Here is a 25,543-nt window from a genome sequence, read left to right on the forward strand (position 1 = left end):
TGGGTCATCGTGTTTTCATTGTCATTTGTTTCTAGGTATTTTTTGGTTACTTCTTTGATTTCTTCAGTGATCTCTTGGTTATTAAGTAGTGTATTGTTTAGCCTCCGTGTGTTTGTATATGTTACAGTTTTTTTCTTTTAATTGATCCTTAGTCTTATAACACTGTGGATGGAAAAGATACTTGATACAATTTCAATTTTCTTCAGTTTACCAAGGCTTGATTCGTGACCCAAGATATGATCTGTCCTGGAGAATGTTCCATGAGCACTTGAGAAGAAAGTGTATTCTGCTTTTTTGCATGGAATGTCCTATAGATATCAATTAAGTCCATCATGTTTAATATGTTATTTAAAGCTTGGGTTTCCTTATTTATTTTCATTTTGGATGATCTGTCCATTGGTGAAAGTGGGGTGTTGAAGTCCCTTACTATTATTGTGTTACTGTTAATTTCCCTCTTTATGGCTATTAGCACTTGCCTTATGTATTGAAGTGCTACTATACTGGTTGCATAAATGCTTTTAATTGTTATATCTTCTTGGATTGATCCCTTGATCTTTATGTAATGCCCTTCCTTGTCTCTTGTAATAGTCTTTATTTTAAAGTCTATTTTGTCTGATATGAGAACTGCCACTCCAGTTTTCTTTTCATTTCCAATTGCATGGAATATCTTTTTTCATCCCCTCACTTTCAGCCTGTATGTGTTCCTAGGTCTGAAATGGGTTTCTTGTAGACACCATATATATGGGTCTTGTTTTTGTATCTATTCAGCCAGTCTATGTCTTTTGGCTGGAGCATTTAATCCATTTATATTCAAAGTAATTATCAATATGTATGTCCCTATTATCATTTTCTTAATTGTTTTGGGTTTGTTATTGTAGGTCTTTTCCTTTTCTTGTGTTTTCTGCCTAGAGAAGTTCCTTTAGCATTTGTTTAAAGCTGGTTTGGTGGTGATGAATTCTCTTAACTTTTGCTTGTCTTTAAAGTTTTAATTTCTCCTTCAAATCTGAGTGAAATCCTTGCTGGGTAGAATAAACTTGGTTGTAGTTTTTTCCCTTTCATCACTTTAAATATGTCCTGCCACTCCCTTCCTGTTTGCAGCATTTCTGCTGAAAGATCAGCTGTTAACCTTATGCAGATTCCCTTGTATGTTATTTGTTGCTTTCCCTTGCTGTTTTTAATATTTTTTCAAGTTTTGAGAGTTTGATTAATGTGTCTTAGCATGTTTCTCCTTGGATTTATCCTGTATGAGACTCTCTGCCCTTCCTGGACTTGACTATTTATTTTCCCATGTTAGGGAAGCTTTTGACTATAATCTAAGTATTTTCTCAGACACTTTCTTTTTCTTTTCTTCTTCTAGGACCCCTGTACTTCGAATACTGGTGCATTTAATGTTGTCCCAGAGGTCTCTGATACTGTCCTCAATTATTTTCATTCTTTTTTCTTTATTCTGCTCTGTGGTATTTATTTCCACTATATTATCTTCCAGGTCACTTATCTGTTCTTCTGCCTCAGTTATTCTGCTTTTGATTCCTTCCAGAGAATTGTGTTGTTTATCATTGTTTGTTTGCTCTTTAGTTCTTCTAGGTCCTTGTTAAATGTTTCTTTTATTTTCTCCATTCTATATCCAAGATTTTGGATCATCTTTACTATCATTACTGTGTATTTCTTTTTGGGTAGACTGCCTATTTCCTCTTCATTTGTTTGGTCTGGTGGGATTTTACCTTGCTCCTTCATCTGCTGCATATTTTTCTGTCTTCTCATTTTGTTTAACTTACTTTGTTGGGGTCTCCTTTTTAACACTGCTTTGGGGTCTACTTTTTGCAAGTTTGTAGTTCCTGTTTTGGTGTCTATGCATATTTTAGAAGTTATGCACTGCTTAAAGATTTTTTTTTCATTTATATTTATTTATTTACTTATTTATTTTATTGTTTGCTTTTGACAATTTATTATGCTTGTTTACCAGAATATAAAATTAATTCCTTAACCTTATTGTTAAATTATATAAGAATCTTAGAGTATTTCAATATTGATCTCTCCTTCCCTGGTTTTCATGTAGTTATTTTTCAGTAAGCTTCTTCTCTTTTTAGTTGTACAGATTACACATTACTATTATTTCATACATGGAATATTTGTTAATTTCTTTGATCAAAATTATTTCTTTTATCTAAGTTTGTTATAGGGTTATTTTGTCAAGTGTTAGAAAGTCTTTTAGAGTTATTAACTGTATTGCAATTTGTCTAATTTTTTATCCTTTTAAAATTTTCTATTTCATTCTAACTTCTGAAAGATAGTTTTGTTGGATAATTCTAGGTCGATAGTTATTTATTCTGAGCACTTCAAAATATTTCATTGTTATTGAGATCCTTATTGTCTGGGGAATTTCCTGGCTAGTTATAGGTAAAGTGTGCTTTCCATCTATCTGTTTTGAAAATCTTTCCTTTGTCTTTGGTAACTTGCATTTACTCTAAAGTGTGTGTGTGTTTTTGAATTTATGCTCTTTTGAATAAATTGGGATTCCATCTGTGGATTTATACTTTTATTTCTAGGTAATTATCAATTAGTATACCTTCAGATATTGCTTCTTTTCTTATCTTTTTTTTTTTTTTTTTTTTTTTTTTTTTTTTGTAATTCTCTCTTTCTGGGATTCCAATTGTATTTATATTAGATCTTTTGTTCTATTTTCCTTATCTCTTAATCTTTTGTATGCTTCATCCTGTTTACCCTCCATACTATGATTTGTGTATTTATTTAGATCTATCTTATTATTCACTATCTTTAGCTAATTTTAGTCTGCTCTTTAACCTACCCATTATTATTATATTTTATTCTTACTATTACATTTTTAGGTTTTATTTTTCATCTCTTCTTCATCTTTTTAAATAATATCTTGTTTCTTGTTCATTTCTGTGATTCCGTCTCTCCTTTTTAGAGTATTCACACCCTGAAATTGTATCCTTTTTAAATTTATAATTTCAGTAACTTAAATTCCTGGGGAATAATCTCTTTTTTAAAGCTGATTCTCATTCATTATGCTTGATTTCCTTTTATGTTTAGTAATCTTTACATTTACATTACATCTATCTATGAAAAAAATCTGAGAGCCTAAAGCCAGTATGCTTTCTGCTAGAGAGAACATGTATTCACTTATACTGGGATCTGAGTGTGTATGTGGGGGTGGGTGATATTATGAATCTTGGATTATATTGTCTATATCCAAGTGCTGGTATTTTAATACAGAATCTTCAGATTCACTTTGTCCCTGACATAAACCTTGGTCTCTGCTTTTCACATATGCAAGTTACTCAAAACTCTAGTTTCAGTTCATTGTTTTCCTGATATTGTGAAGATATTATTTGCTGAATGTGATGCCATCTACTCAGTTAAAAGTATGCTTCATTGAGTAGTTATTTAGTAATAAGAAGAATCTTTGAAATATCTACTCCTCTAGAAGCAGGTATTTCAATAGTGCTCTTTTAAAACCACTATTATGATACTTTTCACAGTCAGTATTATAAATAATTGTATTATGTTTCTATCCTAGATTGTAAAATATCTTCTTTTAAAATGTTATTGCTTATTAATATTTTTATTGGGATTTTATGTAATGTTTAGTCTTTCCCTTGGTTTCCTACTATACGAAGTAGTGGTTTCTACCATATTACTAATATCCTAATGATCAATGAAATGTTTGTTGAAGGGAGAGTGTATGAAAATACAGTAATATTAGTAGACCTCTATGCTAATGTTATATTTTATATAAATGCTGAATATTTACTCCACAATTTCCTTCTACCTTTATACAATTACCAAATCATAAGGAAGTATCACTCAGAACACATATGATTTCTAAAACAAAGATCATTTATATAGAAATATTTTAAAACCACAGATTAAGTTTAATATTAAAAAGAGCAAGGAAGCTATTAGAATATAAAAGAATATTATGTATAATTTCTTCCATCATTTTTAGCAATTAGCATAGCAAAGGTTAAAAAACACACAAAATGGGGCCGCAGTGGTTGAGAGTCCGCCTGCTGATGCAGGGGACATGGGTTCGTGCCCCAGTCTGGGAAGATCTCACATGCCACAGAGTGGCTGGGCCCATGAGCCATGGCTGCTGAGCCTGCGTGTCTGGAGCCTATGCTCCACAACGGGAGAGGCCACAACAGTGAGAGGCCCGTGTACCACAAAGAAACAAACAAACAAACAAACAAACAAAAAAGAACACACAAAATGATTAGCCTTGTATTTTGGCCTCTGAGAAGAACCTGTTTTTTTTGTTTTTTCTGCTTTTTGGTTAATGGGATCTTGTTTTTACTTGTAGGATGTATTTATTTATGGATCTTATTTGGTAATTTTGCAGTGAATGCAATGACTCCTTTTGAATTGCATACTACTGTCATACTTTAGAAGATTTTTCTAATATGCATTTACTTACTTATTTTGCTTAATTTTTTACTCTTCCTTCTTTTGGAAGAATCTTACCTCTTATACTGGAGTTATCTATAAGTATTTTAATATCTATCCTTGAATTTCACATCATTTTATCTTATTATGTTTTTCTGAAAATGCTTACCAAGATTTTCTTCCACATGACAGATTCAGTTTTTAAAGCAATAATAAGTTTTATTTTCCTGTTCCATAGAGAGCCTTTATGGGTATTTTGAGTTATTTCCAATATTGATTTTCTGGTTCACTCGATAAAGTATTTTCAGCAATCGGCTTTTCTCCTGAGTCTTCTGGTAGTTTTTTCAGTATCTTTTTAATGGCATCATTTTTTGTTACTAACTAGGTAAACTTAAGCAAGTTACCAAACTTTCTGTGCCTCGATTTCCTTGCAAAGTGGAAATAATTACACTATCTTCCTTATTAATTTGTGTGAGGAATAAATGAGTTAAATATATAAGCTGAATTTTAAATAATTTCAATTAAATTTGGCTTCTATTAGTATTTATTTTTCACTGTTTTCTTCTTTATGTAACTTTGAATGAGACTGACAATAACCAGCAGAGACAGTATTTAAATTATTTCTTAATTTCCCTACCTTTCTTCATATTGGCCAAATAACCATTTCAATTGAAACCTGGAGAATGGCTGATATTCTATAGTCTTAGGTCAGTTTCCATTGTTCAGGGCAAATGCATTTAGCATAACCTTGCCTAACAGAGGTAGAACATTCCTGTCTTGGTCTCTTGTAGACCCATTCTCTTGTTCTCTGATGCATCCAGTCAACAGCAAAGTATAATATCCACTGTTAATTGCAACATGGGCTATTTCTGTTACTGCTTTGATACCTAATCAACAGACTGTGTAGGAGGTAAGTCGTGGCAATATTTGATTAAAAACGAAGAAGTGCGTTATAAATTAAATGTGGGAACAATTAGTTGATAGTTGTGTTTAAAATATAAGGAAATTACTAAAATGGTAGAATGCCAGGTTTTGTAATGATATGGTTGTAATACTGCAAAAAACAATTACACAAAATTAAGGTAGAAATTCATTAATGGTCTTGATAATTTAGTCAATAAAATACTATCAAATTATTAACTCCAACCAACTGGATTTTTTAAAAAAACTTAAAGACATTATTTTGATAACTTAACTAATGGTTAAATTTGAAAATTGCACTTCATTGTACTTGGTTGTCTACCTAGATTTAAGGATAGATACTCTATAAGAAGATGGATTAGAAAGATAATTCCTACACATACTATATAAGAAGAGGAATGACAGAAGCTAAATAATGATTAATAGGTTAAAATCTGCATTAAGGGAAATTATGGTTAAGCAGCTTACCCACAGATGCAGAGTAATATATTTAATATCAATCTAGCATTGTTTTTACCTCACAACTTATTGGTGTGGCAGACACAGACTAGTTGCTCATCAAACCTGGGCATATATCTGGAGAAAACCATAATTCAAAAAGATACATGCACTCCAATGTTTATTGCAACACTATTTACAATAGCCAAGTCATGGAAGCAACCTAAATGTCCATCAACAGAGGAATGGATAAAGAAGATGTGGTACATATATACAATGGAGTATTACTCAGCCATAAAAGGGACAAAATTGTGTCATTTGCAGAGATGTGGATGGACCTAGAGACTGTCATAGAGAGTGAAGTCAGAAAGAGAAAAATAAATATCGTATATTAACGTATATTTGTGGAATCTAGAAAATAGTACAGCTGAACTTATTTGCAAAACAGAAATACAAACATGGGCGTAGAGAACAAATGTATGGATGCCAAGGGGGAAGAGGGGGTGGGATGAACTGGGAGATTGGGATTGACATATATACACTACTCTGCATAAAACAGATGACTGAGAACCTACTCTATAGCACAGGGAACTCTACTCGGTGCTCTGTGGTGACCTAAAAGGGAAGAAAATCCAAAAAAGAGGGAATATATATATATATATATATATATATATATATATATGGCTGATTCAGTTTGCTGTACAGCAGAAACTAACACAACTGTGTAAAGCAACTAAACTCCAATAAAATAAATAAATAAATATATATTTTAAAAGATGTGGTACATATATACAATGGAATATTAGTCAAAAAAAAAAAAAAAGAATGAAATAATGCCATTTGCAGCAACATGGATGGACCTAGAGATTGTCATACTGAATGAAGTAAGTCAGACAAAGACAAATATCATATGATATCATTTATATGTGGAATCTAAAAAAAAGGTACAAATGAACTTATCTACGAAACAAATAGAGTTACAGATGTAGAAAACAAATTTATGGTCACCGGGGGTAAGTGGGGGAGAGGGATAAATTGGGAGATTGGGACTGACATATATATACTATATATAAAATAGATAACTAATAAGGACTTATGGTATAGCACAGGGAACTATACTTAATACTCTTTAATAGCCTATATATGAAAAAAATCTAAAAAAGAGTGAATATATGTATACGTATAACTGATTCACTTTGTTGCACACCTGAAACTAACACAACATTATAAATCAACTATACTGCAATAAAAAAAAATAAGCCTTCTCTAGCTTTCTTTATGATTAGATGTGGCCATAGGATTGAATTCTAGTTAGTAGAACTTGGGGAAGAATAATATTTACTGCTTACAGGTCTGGCACATAAGCAAATGAGCAAAACTACCTTGGTTTGCTCATCTGCTGTCTGGATGTTTATGCCTTAGGAAACTCTGAAAATCATGTCTTGATGATGGCTGAGCCTCCATTATTCTGGGTCTCTGGCTGATTGAGTGGACAGTCCCTCTGCCCCACCACATGAGCAAGAAATAAAATTCTATTGTGTTAAGCCATTGAAATGTCTGGCTCTATCTGTTTCTGCTCTATGTTACATGTATTTTAATGTACATGATCCATCTATATACTTTAGTAAAACTGATATAATGAAACAATATTTTGAGTGTGATGACATCAATTATCTTCTATTCTGTAATTGGACACAAAGATCTAAAAATAAAGAACCAAGTAGAGCCTGCATAGTAATCATATGGAACAACATAATTGAGAGGTTTTGAAAAAGTAAAGACTATCAAACTTTAGGTCACTAGTCTAGTGAAATGAAATAAACTCAGTGAAATGAAGTTTATTCCAGGAAGGAAGGAAGGAAGATTTTTAAAAACAATCAAAAAATCTCTATCATAGTTTTCAAATCCAAATTACTATAGAAAGTTTTGGTAAAGCATCATAAGGTAATAACTGTGTGAGAGACAGCTAATAGTTTTACAGTTTAAAATCTCAATAAATTCTCTAATTTTAAGGATGGGTAAAAGTCCTTGACTGTCCTGTCATATCAAGTCCTTCCCATATATTTAAAAAGCGCAAGACAGATTGATACAGATAATATTCCCACAGACTGCAGCACTTCTAGGACTCTTGGTAATATCTGTTCAGCAACTAACCCTTCCTGTTCTCAAAGATCAAAGTCCAAAACCTGCAGGCATCTGAAAAATATTATATAGCAAATACAGATGCAAAATGAACATAAAAATTGGGGAGGTGACAGACAGCTTGTTAAGGCCTAGGTGTGCCTCTTGGTAAACTTGTATTTGCACACCAATGACAAAATCTCTCTTACAGAAAGTTAAGTCTCCCTGGTTTGCATAAATCATGTCCATTGACTCAAACATTATATCATGAAGATATTTAACTTAAACTTGGTCTATTCAAAGAATCTGTGAGCTTAGATGTAGAATTTGACCGTTTCACATTTAATGATTATATTAGTTCGTATTCTCCAGAGAAATACAATCAGTAAGATATATATGGCTTTATTAGAGTAGATATATTATAGGAATTGGCTCATGAGGTTATGGAGGCTAAGAAGTCCCACTATCTGTTGTCAGCAAATTGAAGAACCAAGAAACCTGATGGTACAATTCAGTTTGAGTCCAAAGGCCCAAGAACCAGGAGTTCTGAAGTACAAAGTCAGGGAAAGATGCAGGTGCCACATCAAGAAGGGAGACAGAATTCACCCATTCTCTTTTGTTCTATACTGGCACTCAGTGGATTGGATCATGCCTGCCCACATGGGTGAAGGAAGATCTTCTTTACTCAGTCTACCAAATCCAATGCTAATCTCTCCCAGAAACACCCCACAGGCAAATTCAGAAATAATATTTTAGCAGCTATCTGGGCATCCCTTAGACCAATCAACTTGATGCATAAAATTAACTGTCATAATGATGCAATAGATTTAAGGATTTTGATGTCTCATGAAATTTTCATCATCATCGCTCTCTCCTTAGTTTGTGGATAGACTGCCACAACAGCTCTGAGCACCTCATGATCACCTTCTGACTTTAGACAGTGACCTTTACACCAACAAACAGAGCCAAGGCAATGCATTCTTTTTGTTAATAGAATAGTTAATAGAACTACATAGTAAAATAAGATATGCATCTGGATATTTCTCTTGTCATAGTTTTATATATTATTTTAATAGATAACATTTTTGTTTGGAGATTATCAATTTGTAATCCTCTGACTGTTGTAGATTACTTGTCTAATTAGAAAGAATCTTTGTGGTAAGTTCATGTTTACATTGACATTACCATTTAAACTTTATACAGTAGCCAAGGAAACAATATGATAATGATGCTCAAAATGAATCTTAACATTTTGCTAGATTTAAATTTCCTAACACACATTCGGGCAATGTATACTTTTTAAAAACCATATCACAGTAACATTTTCTGTTTAGAATTACTATGCAGATGTTTTTCTTATCCACTCCTTAAAGAAAAAAAAAAACATCTTGAAGCAAAAAAAGGCATTCTATTTACTAAGGGTGTGTGTGTGTGTGTGTGTGTGTGTGTGTGTGTGTGTGTGTGTGTATGGTGTACTTATTTATTTATTTTAATGTAAGTATTGTGTAATTTCCTTAATGAGCATTAGCTAAAGCTTTCAAAAGGTATCATGACTATAAGCAAATTGATAGGAAAGTGGACAACAATGAATTAAGGATTACTGGCAGACTAAGACTCTGTTTTATCTCTTTTGAGGTAGACAGAGTTCAAATTGCCTTCATTAACTGAGCAATATGATGTGGAAAATGAGCTGGGTACTTATCAAGAGGCTCTGTCATTTGCATTTTTGCTAAACTTTCAAGCTTCTCTGTTTTCTAGATGCTTAAGAGCTCTGAGTAGGACAGAAAGAAAAATTTTCAAGGAAGTAAGCCAGGAGGCATTGGAGGACTAGATTAAAGAAACAAAAAGGTTTATCAATAAAGATGTCAGAATTGTGCCTGTATATTTGTGATACAAAAAGACAGCCTTACAGAAAGGATCTAGGATGTACAAATGCATTAATTCTCCACACATTCAACAGTACCACAACAAAGCTAGAGGCTTTTCCTTTGATAAACGATCAGTACTTCATATGACATTACCATAGCTACCCTGGTGCTAGTTAAAAGTCTGAATTTCAATTAAACAGTGAATCTTTATGGTATTACATCTTGAACTGTTAACTTTTCCTTTAATCTCCTACAATTCTGAACACTGTTATTTTGCAGAATCATTTTCTTTATGCTCACTCAAAAGGAAAAATATTCTTATTGGACCAGTAAAGAAATATTTTCATCCAAATGAAACACTAAATATTAAATAATTTAGGTTTTTAATATATGTATATGTAAAAAGTTATTATACTTCTGCAGTATAATTTAAAAGGCAATCAAATGTATTAATACACAGTCTGAGTTAAAAGTCCATCGACTTGATTGTACACATTTAGCTCCTATATCCCATTTCTGAATTCTTTCCCACATATATATTCCTTGAAAGACTTCTTAAATCACACAAAAAAACAAATAAACATTAATAATACCTATAATACTCAAATCAGTGGAAAAATTCTCATTTCCTATGTCACTTCAAATGCCCCTATAGATATTTTTAAAACTTATTTTTTAAAAGTATTGGTTAATGCCTAAAAAAGTACAGCTAATAGAGGATACATTTAAAGGATTTGTGCAGCTTTCTTGATGATTTTCATATTTTAAGAGAAAATATAGGCCATTTAATAGGCACCATCTCCTTCATATAGAATTTTAAAACAATTTTAAATTTATGAGTCCATAAAGCCAAATTAACACAACTTCAAAGCTACACATTTAGAGTATCTTTAACATTTAGACCCATTATTGGAATAAAATACAATTTTCTCTGTTCAGAAGTTTAGAAGAAAATCTTTCCCTTGGAAGCAAATGTAGTTATGCCTATGTCAGCAAAATTCTACCATTATATGTGCTACTTTTCTCAATTAGTTAGAATGCAAATATTTTTCCATTATTTAAAACAATTTTAGCAATTGACTTGAAGAAGTCTGAGCTACTTCATTTGAATTCCTGTGTGATATTGATAAAAATAAACACATTTAATTTTAAATGAATTATGTATCAAACAAGTATGGGCCAACTATCATGTTGCAGATATTTTATTATTAGACTCTCAGCTATACAGTAAGTTAAACATGCCTGAATAGAAAGCACTTCTTACAATGTCCCCAGCCCTGCAATACAAGGTAAAGAATGAAATCACGTATACAGTATGTTAGAAGGTTCTTGAGCTACTGAACATTTAGCCAGGAATGTACATCTGTTTGACTCCAAAGTATCTGACTTTCATTCAGTATAGTGAATCCTCCCAACATAGTTGCCATTAGTCTCCAAACCAGTTCTTAAAAATGAAATCATAATTTTATATTATAGCAAATATACCTATTAATAACAATACAAAAGATCATTTTGTTCAATACTAGATATTTTATTTCCTTTTGGAAAACATGAACAGTTATTTATTATATTTTTCTCTTTGAAAATTAATGTTATTTCAAGTTTAACTCAACTAATTCATTCTATCCATAATGTGTTTGAACCCTACATGTTCTAAACATGCAAGACTATTACACTAATCCAGCTAACTAAACCTTCTAAGGAACTAACAAAGCTTAATTTGACGGCTGGGCTTAACTCATCAAGGAGGAATTAAGAGTTTTATCAGCTGATTAGTTGTCATTAAACAATGCACACTTTCATTTTCAACATTCTACTGTAGTGAAAAAGTAAAATATTTAAGTATTGATTACAAGAATTATGAGAGATGGTGACTTAAGAATCTCATAACTCTAGAATCCTATAATTCTATGAATATTTTTTAAACACAAAATTGTTCCCTAGGAAGAAACACATGCTTCTTATATCAAGTAACGATACTTTTAGCTGTTGAGTTTTTAATTTTTACATTATTTTTGCATATCAGAATAACTATAAGGATTAGAAAACTGATAGATATGTTGGAATAGATTTGCAAGAATCTGGTTTCTATAAAAATATCATACAAGAATATGTCAGATTGGGAGACCAAGGAAATTATGAGACAAAAGAGAAGGAGAAAACTTTTATAGATTAGAAAGGTTATAATGGAAAAAAATAAACAGAAAAGATATGGTAGAAGCTACACCACCAATGTCAATCAGGGTTGTTTCAAGTGGAAACACTGGAATTAAGTGTAAAAAAATAGCATAATTTACTTAATGCGTGTCCCATGACTTGAATACTACAGAAACTTTTAAATGACTCTTTATAGAAAACAAAATTCACTTTAAAGCATTTATAGAATACACTGTAAAGTTCTAATCTTTAATCAAAAGCCACATGAAAAACTATTATTGTCTAATGACTCGTACAAATTCTTGTTCTAAAACGTTATAAAAAGCCTCATGTATTTTTCGGTAATTTTAAAAACAAATTATTTGTTTATTTTAAGTTTTTAAATTAGTAAATCACTTGGGCATCCAAAAATAAAAATAGAACTATTTATAATGAAAAAAACTATGCACTTACCATCATGATTAGGATTTCCTAGTGTCCATGGCTCATCTGAGTCAAAATGAGTATCTCCCCCAATTCCTGGTCCAGGGAAATAGGCATGTGCCAAAAACCCTCCCTCTCCATCAAAGGGTGAACTGTCTCCATGAAAGCCAGATGCAAAAATGATGGTTATATCCACATCACGTTTGCCATTTTCTAATTCACTGTAGGGAACTTCTTCAAATGTCAGAGGAGTTACATTCTGCCACACGTCAAAGGCACGACGAATAGCTTTACGGGTTTCAGGGTCTCCTACTTTTGGAGTTACGTTCTTTATACTGAAATTTAGAAAAAAGGGTAATCAGTATGGCTTATTATATATAATCTGACTTATTATAGATTGGTTTATTACAGATTTTCCTCTATTCAGTTGAGTAAAAAATTAGAAAAACGTCTCATATTAAGTAGGAAAGAAATTAATTCCTTCTGTCTCTATAGCTAGATTTCCCTGTGCTGGGTCATTTAATTCTCAGCAATATAGTACTCATCTACCAAGGCTATAAATGAGAAGATCTTCTCTGCAGAATGGTTAACACTAGGGTAATTAGATCAATCAGTCACTTTGTCTCCTGAACAACAATAGAAAGACAGCTTTGCCAAATGATCAAACAGGTGCAGCAGTTTCAAGCTGAAATAAAAAATTCAATTTCTGTCTGGTAATAATTACTTTTAGGGGCACAGTATTTTGTGCACACATGCTGCTTTCAAACAATGTCTTTATGCTCTTATCCATGAACAACAAATCAGTGGATACAAAATTATTTCTCAGTTTTTAAAGAAAATGTCATTTAATTACAGTTCCTGATATTCGATTGTTTTCTTATATACTTATTTCTAGTCAAAATAAAGCAATGAGAGTGAATAGCTTTTTAACACAAATATTTAACAGTTATATGAATTTAAAGAAGTAACTTGGACATTATTAGCTTATTTGTCTTGAGGTTAATAACAAATGGAAAAAGATATAAGTATTTTTCTCTAGCACTGATCAGATATTTCTCTTTTATCATTTATTTTTCTATTTTTTCTAAATAGAACATAAATGAAACAAATGTATATATATGTAAGTATTTTATATTGTGGTAGTATAAGTTCATACCATCTTTGTGAAAGTAATGAGTAAATTTCATAGGAGTTATAACTAAGTTTCAGACCACTTCAACCAATAATCTTACACCCGTGAATCCATGAATTTCACTAAGGGACTGTCTTAATGCATAGGAGGGTATAATATTCAGGTGAATATTATTATTTTATTATTGCAATGCATTTTTATTATTGCAGCACACTAATGAAAGAGAATTGGAGGCTAGATGATATACAAATCATGGTGTCTCTATTGCATGCCATAATATACACAGGATTTGAAATTTGAAAGAGCAAAATTTGATTTTGCTGTTTTAAAGCTATTTAGCTGTATGTAAAAATATTTAAGATATAATTTCTGGTCAAAAATAGTATGCAGGTTATATTTTTCACACAATTGTAACTATGTCAGGATAATTACAAACATTAGGCAGGAATTATACTGACATAATAATAATGGAATTAATTAATTATTATGAGCCAGGCAAGCATTTCACAATATCTTATATATCCCCTGAGTAACCCAGTGAGATGGACATGTATACCTATCCTACAAAGCAAGAAGTTGAGATTTAGAGAAATTTAAAGAAAATTTAGAAGGGCAGAGCTAGTTTTTCATTCCAAACATTCTCACTCAAGAATCAGTTATATTAAATTCTAAGCTAGGCCACACATCTGAAACAAGGTTTTCACTATTTTCTAATACGTATTATAGACCAGACTTACAATGACTATTTGATGATAAGTATCATTTACTATACATAAAGAAAATGATGAAGTGAACCAAGTGAAATGGAGTTGGGGCAGGGAGTATTCCAGGAAGAAGAAATGGCAAGTGAAAGGCCCTGAGGTGGAGACATGCTCGGCAAGTTTGAAGAATGGCAAGGTGGCTGGTATAGTTTGAGCAGAGACAGAGGGCAAGTGCCAAGATATGAGGTCAGAAAAGCAACAGAGAATCAAATGAGATAGGGGCTTGTTGACCACTGTAAGGAGTTTGGCTTTTGCTCCAATTGAGAGGAAAAAACTGGAGCGTCATGAGCAGAAAAGTGACATTTGACTTATGCTTTAAAGAAATGATCGAGCTTTATGTGGAAAATATATTGAAGTGGAGCAGGAGTAGGAAGACCCACTGAGAACTTTTGCAAATTTTCAGGTGAGAAATGATACTGCTTTGGGCCAGGAGAGTACCAGTGGAGATATTGAGAAATAGTTGGATTTTGGATATATTTTAAAGGTACACTTGCCAAGGTGTACTGATGGCTGGACATGAGCGCTGAGGGAAAAGGAAGTGTCAAGGAAGACACCATTATTATTATTATTTTTTACCTGAGCCAAAGGATAGATAGAGCAAAAGAATTCATTTCTGCTCAGGGAGAAAGTTATGAAATCTTTTGTTGTTTTAGTGTTTTGTTTGTTTGATTTAAATTTGTATCCCATTTAGTGTGATGCTTTGAACTCTCTTTTGAAAAAGAGTAAACTATACTGGGGCATCAACAACTTTGTTTAACTTTTTAGCCTCTAAATTACTGGTTTTGTTTTCTTTTGTAAAAAAAAAATTACTTTATTGAAGTATAGTGATTTACAATTTTGTGTTGGTTTCTGGTGTACAGCAAGGCAATTCAGTTATATATATATATATATATATATATATAATATATATATATATATATATATATATATATATATATATATATAAAATAGTCTGTGTTTGCTAATCCCAAACTCCCAATCCATCCCTCCTCCACTCCCCCTTCCCCTTGGCAACCATAGGTCTGTTTGCTAAAGAATTATTTTTTAAAATTTTTTTCATATGTATTTTTATTTTTTAATTTATTTTTATTGCAGTATAGTTGTATTAAAATGTTGTGTTATTTTCAGGTGTACAGCAACGTGAATCTGTTATACATATACATATATCCACTCTTTTTTAAGATTCTTTTTTCACATAGGCCATTACAGAGTGTTCAGTAGAGTTCCCTGTGCTATACAGTAGGTTCTTATAAGTTATGTATTTTATATACAGTAGTGTGTATATGTTAATCCTGATCTCCCAGTTTATCCCTCCCCACCCCCACTTATACCCTGGTAACCATAAGTATATTTTCTACATCTACGACTCTACTTATGTTTTGTAAGTAAGTTCATTTGTACCCTTTGTTTTTAGATTTCACATATAAGCAATATCATATATTTGTCTTTCTCTGTCTGACTTACTTCACTCAGTATGACAATCTCTAGGTCCATCCATGTTGTTGTAAATAGCATTATTTCATTATTTTTTAAGGCTGAGTAATAATCCATTGTATATATATGTACCACATATTCTTTATCCATTCCTCTGTTGATGGACATTTAGGTTGTTTCCATGTCCTGGCTATTGTAAATAGTGCTGCAAAGAACACTGGGTTGCATGTAACTTTTTGAAGTATGGCTTTTCCGCATATATGCCTAGGAGTGGGGTTGCTGGATAATATGGTAGCTCTATTTTTAGTTTTTTAAGGAACTTCCATACTGTTCTCCATAGTGGCTGTACCGATTCACATTCCCACCAACAGTGTAAGAGGGTTCCCTTTTCTCCAGCATTTATTGTTTGTAGATTTTTTGATGATGGCCAGTCTGACTGGTGTGAAGTGATGACTCATTGTCATTTTGATTTGCATTTCTCTAATAATTAGTGATGCTGAGCGTCTTTTCATGTGCTTTTTGGCCATCTATATATCTTTGGCAAAATGTCTATTTAGATCTTGCACTCAGTTTTTGATTGGGTTTTTTGTTTTTTTGACATTGAACTGCATGAGCTGTTTGTATATTTTGGAGATTAATCCCTTGTTAGTTGTTTCATTTGCAAATATTTTCTCCCATTCTGAGGGTTGTCTTTTTACTTTGTTTTTGCTTTCTTTTCTATATTACCTATTTGATGGCCGATGCATGCAGATTAATGTTGTAACTTTGAATTTTGTCTAAATTAATTTTCCTTGTAGTCTTTTATTTTCTTTCCACCTTATCGGATCGCAGAAGCCCATCATTAGTGGGCAAGTATTTTTATGACAAGCATTTGAAAGAATGTACTACATAATAGGTACTGCTCTAGGTGATAGACATAAAACTGTGAATAAGACTCTGATCTTGTAGAACTTATATATTTTAGTGGTAAGAGATAAACAATAAAAAATACAATTATAGATGGTTATAAATGAGGGGTGAGGAGGTGAGATAAGTAGATGATAAATGGGATTTCAATGACAAAAGGAGCCATGCATGCCTAGCACTGAGTTTCCATCCAGAAGGAATAGTGAGCAGCGCAAACAAACTTGGCCAGTTCAGAGAATGGGACTGCTTTGTGAACTGGTGCAAAATGAATGTTCAGAACAGTGGTATGAGATGAAAGAGAATTGGCAGGGAGTGGGTTATGTTCTGTGAAAGGAAACCACTGAAGAGTTTTAAGCTGAGATGTATCCTGGTATTTTTCCAGTTTACAAAGATCACTGCTTCTGATGAAAAATGACTAGGGGGACAAGATTGGAACCAAACATTTTGGAAGTTTGAGCAAGTGAAATTAGAGAAGTGTACTAGAGTGGCTGTCATGGAGATATGAAGAATTAGACAAGTTCAGTATACGTTCTGAGGATATTGTTAATAGGAATTAGTGTTGGATTCAATATGTAATGGAGAAATCATTTTATATTCAAATAAAGGGTAACCTTACAGCAAAGAAAAATGAAATCATGTTAGTATGATATGTATATAAGTACACAGTGGTTCTGAGAAAAATGAAGTAATATAATATAATAAAAAATAATAAATGTGGAGTACCATTTTGACTTGAAAACACATCACTGTGTTTTTCAAAGCTATGTACTGATGAATTTCCAAAATGTGCTTAACTACAATATTTGTGATGTCATTCATAAATACAAGAAATAAGTATATTTTCAAATTACAGTTTTCTCCCAATATATGCCCAGGAGTGGGATTGCTGGATCATACGGTAGTTTTATACTTAGTTTTTTAAGGAACCTCCATACTGTTCTCCATAATGGTTGTACCAATTTACATTCCCACTTACTGCACTCCAGTGTTCATTGCAGAACTATTTACAATAGCTAAGACATGGAAGCAACCTAAATGTCCATTGACAGAAGAATTGATAAAGAAGATGTGGTACATGTATACAATGGAATATTACTCAGCCATAAAAAAGAACGAAATAATGTCATTTGCAGCAACATGGATGGACCTGGAGATTATCATACTAAGTGAAGTAAGTAAGAGAAAGACAAATATATGTGGAATATCATAAAAAATAATACAAATAAACTTATTTACAGAATAGAAACAGACTCAGAGACCTCAAAATCAAAATTGTGGTTACCAGAGGAGAAACGTGGGGGGCAGTGATAGATTGGGAGATTGGGACTGTCATATACACACTGATATGTATAAAATACGTAACTAATAAGGACCTACTGTATAGCACAGGGAACTCTACTCAGTATTCTGTGGTGACCTATGTGGGAAAATAATCTGAAAAAGAGTAGATATACATATATATATATACATGGCTGATTCACATTGCTGTACATCTGAAACTAACACAACATTGTAAATCAACTATACTCCCATAAAAATTTTTTAAAAATACAAGACACATTAGTGTACTTCAGAGTTAGAGCTGGAATTCTGAATTAGGTACACACAAAAACCAACTTACAAATTTGATGCCATTGAGAGATGTTTCGTATTTACTAATAACTGAAATAATAAAGAGCACAGAGACATCATACGATATTAAGAGTAAATACTTATTCTTAATATTCTAACACGTAATACACAAAATTGTTAATATATACTTGCAAAATAAAGACAATACTATAAAATAAATAAAATTAAGGTTATATTTGAAAAACAAACTAATTTAATTTTAAAGTGCTTTTACTTTGTCTTTTTTTGTGGAAATAGAGTGGTTATAGTGAACATATTTTCCATTTTAATAAGACAATTGTTTCCATTTTTGAATTCTCTATTGGGTTTTTTCATTATGCTATTTCACTGATTCTTTTAAGCCTTCAGTTTGGTAAATTTTGTAACATTTACCTAAAAATATATATATATATATATATATATATATATATATATATATATGTATATTATCTTTAACAATCATGTCTTATACAACCCTGCATAATAAAATTGATGAAGTGGGAAATTCAAGACATCATTGTTCATCAGAATAATTGGTACTGAAGGCAAAGTATGTTAATTTATTTTTAAGGTTACTGTGTAAGGTCAGGATTCTCTAGGCTTAATTTCATTGAATCGCTACCAATTCATTTAATAAAAATTTTATGTACTAATAATGGAGTATTTCCCTTTCAAGTTTTTAATAGAGTGATGAATGTTTTCCAAAATTAGAGTATTAATTTATCCCTAACATGAAAGTAAGAAAAAAACTAAATATTTTGGTGTTTGGTATTACATATTCAAAGTTAAAAGAAGCTTGAACTCTGCTTTACAGTTCTCAATAGCAATACATAAATTTCTCCATGATAAGTGAGATATTAAGTTTACTTCACTATTTCTAGGGTAATTTTAAAAAGTGTTGGAATTTGACGTTTAGAGACACAGTAAATCTGGGGAGAAAGAGGCTTATTAACAAAACTCTACCAAAATATGTATGTGTTTTCTTTACTCATGGAACTGTAGGAATTATTTTGCTTCATTAGCTCTGTAAAATAAATTAATATGAAATGTAAAATAATCAAATATTTGTTCATTTGAATAGAAGTTATGGGAAATGTGTAACAAGGACATTGCCAAAGGTTTCATCATTTTCAAATCAAGTAAACTCTGTTTAGGTATTCAGGAGACAGTACATGTTACCCAATGCCTAAAATTACTATGTAAAGTCAGAATTCTCTAGTTTCAGTATCATTGGATGCATATCAATTTCTTCAATAAAAATTCTACATACTAATAATGACTCTTTCCCCTAAAATTTTGATAAAGTGATCAATCTTTTTCAAATTTTGGGTATGTTTTATCTCTAATTTTCAAAGTAAGAAAAAATAAAACTGAATACTTCGGTATTTAGTTAAGATACAGAAGTTATATGATGTGCTTATGTCAAGATATTTTGGTATGACCAGGGTTAAATACCATTTACTCAATTCAATAAATAGAAATAATTGTTCAGAAAAGCATACTAATATTTTATTAAAAATGATTAGCAAGTAAATGGAATTTATCATAACTAGGAAAGTAGACAATTTCTAAGAATATAACAGAGTAAAAATAATAAACTACATATTTAAATTATTAGCAGATCCTTATTCAGAATGTATTAAAATGTTCTATCAGAGGAGAACTAAATAGACTAACTTACTTTTACCCATATTATGTTTGGATAGTTGATGTGACTTCACTTTTTTTTTAAATACAAGAAATCATCAGAGTGGAGATTGACTATGGAATCCCTCTAGGAAAGCTAGCATTAAATATTTGACTATTTCCAAAGATGTTAGCTTTCCAGGTAGGGCAGACCTAGGTACATATTACTTTGGGTCTTATTTAAATAGTTTCTGTTTCTCAGCTTGCTGTGTATCCTCTGGATACACAAGTTTGTCAATAGGATAATCAAGTTCAGTGAGCTCATTGGGTTTAGAGAGAATGGTGAGAAATATCTCTGGGAAGGAACTTCTTATTCTTTAGCAATTTCTAGCTTTCTTTTTTTCTGCATATATTGTTAAAGTAAAATAATAACTTTTAGGGTTGTATCCTTAGTAGTCACAGAAGCATGGAATTAAAATCAAGGTTAGCTAAAGGAAGAATTTACTGGGAAAATCAATACTAATTAATTTAAATAATATAACATAATATTATCAGATCCACTAATATATTATGAATACTCATTAATATACTATAATTTTTTTATATCTTTATTAGAGTATAATTGCTTTACAATGGTGTGTTAGTTTCTACTTTATAACAAAGTGAATCAGTTATACATATACATATGTTCCCATATCTCTTCCCCCTTACGTCTCCCTCCCTCCCACCCTCCCTATTCCACCCATCCAGGTGGTCACAAAGCACCAAGCTGATCTCCCTGTGCTATGCGGCTGCTTCCCACTAGCTATCTACCTTACGTTTGTTAGTGTATATATGTCCATGCCTCTCTCTCGCTTTGTCACAGCTTACCCTTCCCCCTCCCCATATCCTCAAGTCCATTCTCTAGTAGGTCTGTGTCTTTATACCTGTCTTACCCCTAGGTTCTTCATGACATTTTTTTTTCTTAAATTCTATATATATGTGTTAGCATACGGTATTTGTCTTTCTCTTTCTGACTTACTTCACTCTGTATGACAGACTCTAGGTCTATCCACCTCATTACAAATAGCTCAATTTCGTTTCCTTTTATGGCTGGGTAATATTCCATTGTATATATGTGCCACATCTTCTTTATCCATTCATCTGATGATGGACACTTAGGTTGTTTCCATCTCCTTGCTATTGTAAATAGAGCTGCAATGAACATTTTGGTACATGAGTCTTTTTGAATTATGGTTTTCTCAGGGTATATGCCCGGTAATATACTATAATTTTTTTAAAATAGATGCATCTGGCAGTTGATTACCTATCCCATTGGTCATTTATTATATAAGTTATTATTTTGGATTTTATATTTTATAGAGAAAAGGAACTTAGGCTAAATCTACTTTATATAATATTCAATAGACCTGAGAAATAAATATCTACTTGATAAAAAATGATGTTACTCATTAAGATCCTATTATTATTTTGAATAAAGTTTAACCAAAGCCTACTAAAAATTCATTAATTTTTTCAACAACTATTTTTTGAGGATCTAATACACAGCAGACACTCTACTAGGTGCTGGGGAGCATAAAATGGATATGTTCTCTGATGAAATGGAGCTCCTGTATGGTCTTGAAGTAACATACAATATACTATTTTACAATTATTCACTTACATAACTGTCTCCCATACTAGACTACATTCTCCATGGGAGCAGGGGCCTTGCCTAACTCATCTATCTATTGACAGTTCTGCCATATAATGCTGTTCAATAATCATTTATTGAATTAAATACACCTAATTATCCAAGAAGCAAAATTTGTCAAAAGGAAATTGATCATAAAAATTCAAGTAAGAGATGAATGGTCATCAGTACTTGTATTACAGTTATAACCAGCATATATATTATGCATCAGCCAAAGTTATATATATCCTTAAGAATACGTAAGTGATACAACCTCAGAAGTTCCCATTTCTAGGCATCAAACATTGAGGTCATTTAAGTGGAAGGCATAGGGGCCTAGACATTCCCTTTAAATGGACTGATTATAGAAAGTTCCTTTCAATCCCACATTTTAAAGATAGGAAGAGATCTTAAAGTTATGTAATTGAACTTTCCAACCATTCCACAAATGTTCTCTAATTTCCCTGACAAGTGAATAAATTTCCTGGTTTATATGTTTCCAATGATGAAAAAAGAATTGTAGGATGGATGATTTAATTTTCTGATAGCTCAAAATATTAAATTTCTCTTAAAACCTTTAAGTATTTGAAAATAGGGCTTCCCTCGTAGCGCAGTGGTTAAGAATCCGCCTGCCAATGCAGGGGACAGGGGTTCAAGCCCTGGTCTGGGAAGATCTCACACTCTGTGGAGCAACTAAGCCCGTGCACCACAACTACTGTGCTTGAACTCTAGAGCCCACAAGCCACAACTATTGAGCCTGTGTACCACAACTACTGAAGCCCATGTGCCTAGAGCCTGTGCTCCACAACAAGAGAAGCCACCGCAATGAGAAGCCCATGCACCGTAACGAAGAGTAGGCCCCGCTCACTGAAACTAGAGAAAGCTGCACAGCGAGGAAGACCCAATGCAGCCAAAAATAAATTATTAAAATAAAAAAGATATTTAAGTATTTGAAAATAACAGGAAATTTCTCCCTTAAATATTCTTTCCATCATGTTAAGAATACTTGGCTCTAATCTTGAGCTCTTCCTCATGCAAACTGCATTCAAGATCTCTTAGTATTTTGATTTCTTTTTAGAGGTGTGCATTAATTTGCCAAGAAGCAGCAGAAAATGTGGTGGCCCAAAGAAAAAAAGATACATCAGGTAAGGCATGGCCAACAAAGCAGAGATAAAATTAGCATCTCCACTGCTTTGAACACTTTGCTTTCTATAAATCTACTATGGACATTCTAGCTTTTCTTTTTGAGCCACATTATACTGTTGGCTCATAATGAGTTTGCAATCAAATAAAACCTAGATTCTACCACCCCCATTCCAACTGCTGTCTTTATTCTGTAATGGCACATTCTGTAATCATTTTGAGCTCCAATGTCATATTTTGTATTTATTTTCCTAAACATAGTAAAAAAAAAAGTAGTAGCAAATGATACTGTTTACTACCTATTATATACAAGGCAACTTCTTAACACCTTATATATATTAACTTTAGAAGGTAGTATCTTTAGCTCTCACTCCCAACTTCCTCTTATCCTGTTATAATATTCTCAACAATTTCTGGGATTTGTCTGATAAATTAAAGAAGTTAAGATAATAATTGGCATTTATTAAGCACTGAGTTTCAAGCACTATGCTGTTTTTGGTTTTTTTCCCTACTATCTGACTTAATTGTCTCTTAAGCCTTGTGAGGCAGGTATTGTTACAATATTCACTTTACACACAGGGAAAATGAGACTTGGAAAAATAAGTAACTTGATCCTGGTTTTACAGGTAGCAAGTATCAGAGCCAGAATGAAAATCCAGACTTTTCTTACTCCAAAACTCTTGATCACATTATGTGCATATCAATAATCAAACATTAAAAAATAATCTGGAAATTTACAGGGATAAACACCTAATTATTTGAAAATTCAAAACTAACTGAGACAATTGTCAGTATAGGGATACAACATAGACGGAATTATGATCTATTCTGAACCTAATGGCTCTTAGTTTCTCTCTTTCTTTCTTTTAAAATTGAATGGTGTAGGTAGTACCTAAGGATGCAGAGACACTAAGCAGGGTACACTGTCAAGAGTTTGGAAATCAGGTCAGAAAAATAATAAAATCTGAAATGGAAAAAATAAATATCAATATACATAGTTGTGTAAGCTTTATAGGTCTAAAATTGGTTATACTTTAATCCAGTTGATATTTATTGATTTTTCTATGGTATGAGGTAAGAACCTAATTTCATTGTTTTCTGTATAGATAACCAATTATCACAGAATAAGTTAATAAGTAAAATAGCCCATCCTTTCCTCACTGATCTACAAGGACTGCTCTGGCATAAATCAATTTTTTAATACATGAATGGTCTATTTCTGTGATCATTTGTCTGCACTGTTGGACTATTTGTCTATCTCTGTGCTAACACCACATATTGCCTTAATTTGTATTGATTTAAAGAAAGTCTTCATATCTAGTAAGTGGGAACATTTTGATTAATATTGGGCCTTCACTAATCCTCAGAGATTTTTGAGTCAGTTTGTTAAATTATACAAAAAATATTACTGGGAATTTTGTTAAAATTGCATTGAATTTGTGGAAGAGCTGAACTTTCATTATATTGAGACTTTCTATTAAGAGCAAAATATATCTCTACATTTATTTTTGGTCTTTTTATGTCTTTCAATAAAAGTTCCTAATTTTCTTCTTAAAGGGCTTACACATCTTTTGTAGATTTATTCTTTACTCATACTTTTGTGTCTATTTTAAATGTCATTTTTGTAAAGATTATACTCTGTGTGTGTGACAGTTTACTTTGTATATTGATCTTGTAAAAAATTTCCAGTTTCTGTTCTGACATGTAAAGAGCTTGGAAGCTGTTACTCCCAACCTCACAATAAGACAAAAAAGCTGAGCAAACAAAAACTAAACAACATTTCATAGCTCCATCGGGAATTGCAGTTACAGGGCAAAGTTCCACCCCCAAAACTGGAGACACAGAAGAGTATGAAGAATCAGAAGCAAAAGTCCCTGAATCAGTCCTGTCTGATATAGTAGAAGAAAAGAAGTAAAAGGCTATGCTAATATTCTGGGTGTAAGATCCCCAAAAGTCAAGCCCACCTAAAAAACTGACATTTAATCACAGGATTATAGACTGCTTCCTCACCCCAATACTTTACACCACACCAACAAGTTTCAGTATAATAACAGTGGATTACAAATTAGAAAGCTGCAAGACACAAAGTTTATTTAAGAAAGAGCTTCTAGGATATTCAGAGACAGCATGGGAGACAAAAACTAGGCCAGTAGAAGAAAATGAAGCTTCCAACACCTACAGCTACAAGAAAAAATAAACAGCCAAACTCCTAAGCAGATGAACATGAAACTTCACACTAAAGGCTTATTACCTCAGTTTCATGACCCAATATATCAGGTCTGGCTTTCAAAAAAAAAAATTAATAACATGCTAAAAGTCAAGAGAAAACACAGACTGAAGAGACAAAAGAAACATTAGAACCAGACTCTTTATGGCAGAGATTTTGAATGATCAGACCAGAAATTTGAATTAAATATGATCAATATCCTAAGGGCTCTAATGGGAAAAGTGGACAACAAGAAAAAAACACATGAGTAATATAAGCAGAGAGATGGAAACTACAAGAAAGAATTAAAAGGAAATGCTAAATATATATATATATATACATATATATATATATATATATATATAGAAATATCTCTGATAGGTTCATCATAAGGCTATACAACCAAGGGAAGGATCAGTGAACTTGAAGATAACTCAGTTGAAACTTCCCAAATTGAAAAGCAAAGGGGAAAAAAAAAAAAAAAAAGGCTGGAAAACAGAACAGAGCATCCAAGAACTATGGGACATTTAAGTGTAACAGAACATAATAAGAATACTAGAATAAGAAGAGAGATATGAACAGAGACATATTTCAAATAATGTCACACACCAAACCACAGATCCAGGACTCTCAGAGAACAAAATCTACATGCAGACATATTATATTCAAACTGCAGAAAACCAAAGACAAAGATAAAACCTTGAATGAAGCCAGAGG

The 25,543-nt window shown here is 32.1% G+C and overlaps 1 protein-coding gene across 1 annotated transcript in view; it reads right to left on the reverse strand.

The window, feature by feature from the left end:
• MMP16 (matrix metallopeptidase 16) overlaps window positions 1-25,543 on the reverse strand; it is a 343,904-nt gene that overhangs the window by 146,230 nt on the left and 172,131 nt on the right. The window contains exon 4 of the mRNA XM_065895033.1: window positions 12,366-12,670. Within this exon, the coding sequence (XP_065751105.1) occupies window positions 12,366-12,670 (305 nt within the window). The remainder of the gene's footprint in view (window positions 1-12,365; window positions 12,671-25,543) is intronic.

The sequence above is a fragment of the Phocoena phocoena genome, chromosome 17 (genome assembly GCF_963924675.1).
Source record: "Phocoena phocoena chromosome 17, mPhoPho1.1, whole genome shotgun sequence".
NCBI classification, from domain to species: Eukaryota; Metazoa; Chordata; class Mammalia; order Artiodactyla; family Phocoenidae; genus Phocoena; species Phocoena phocoena.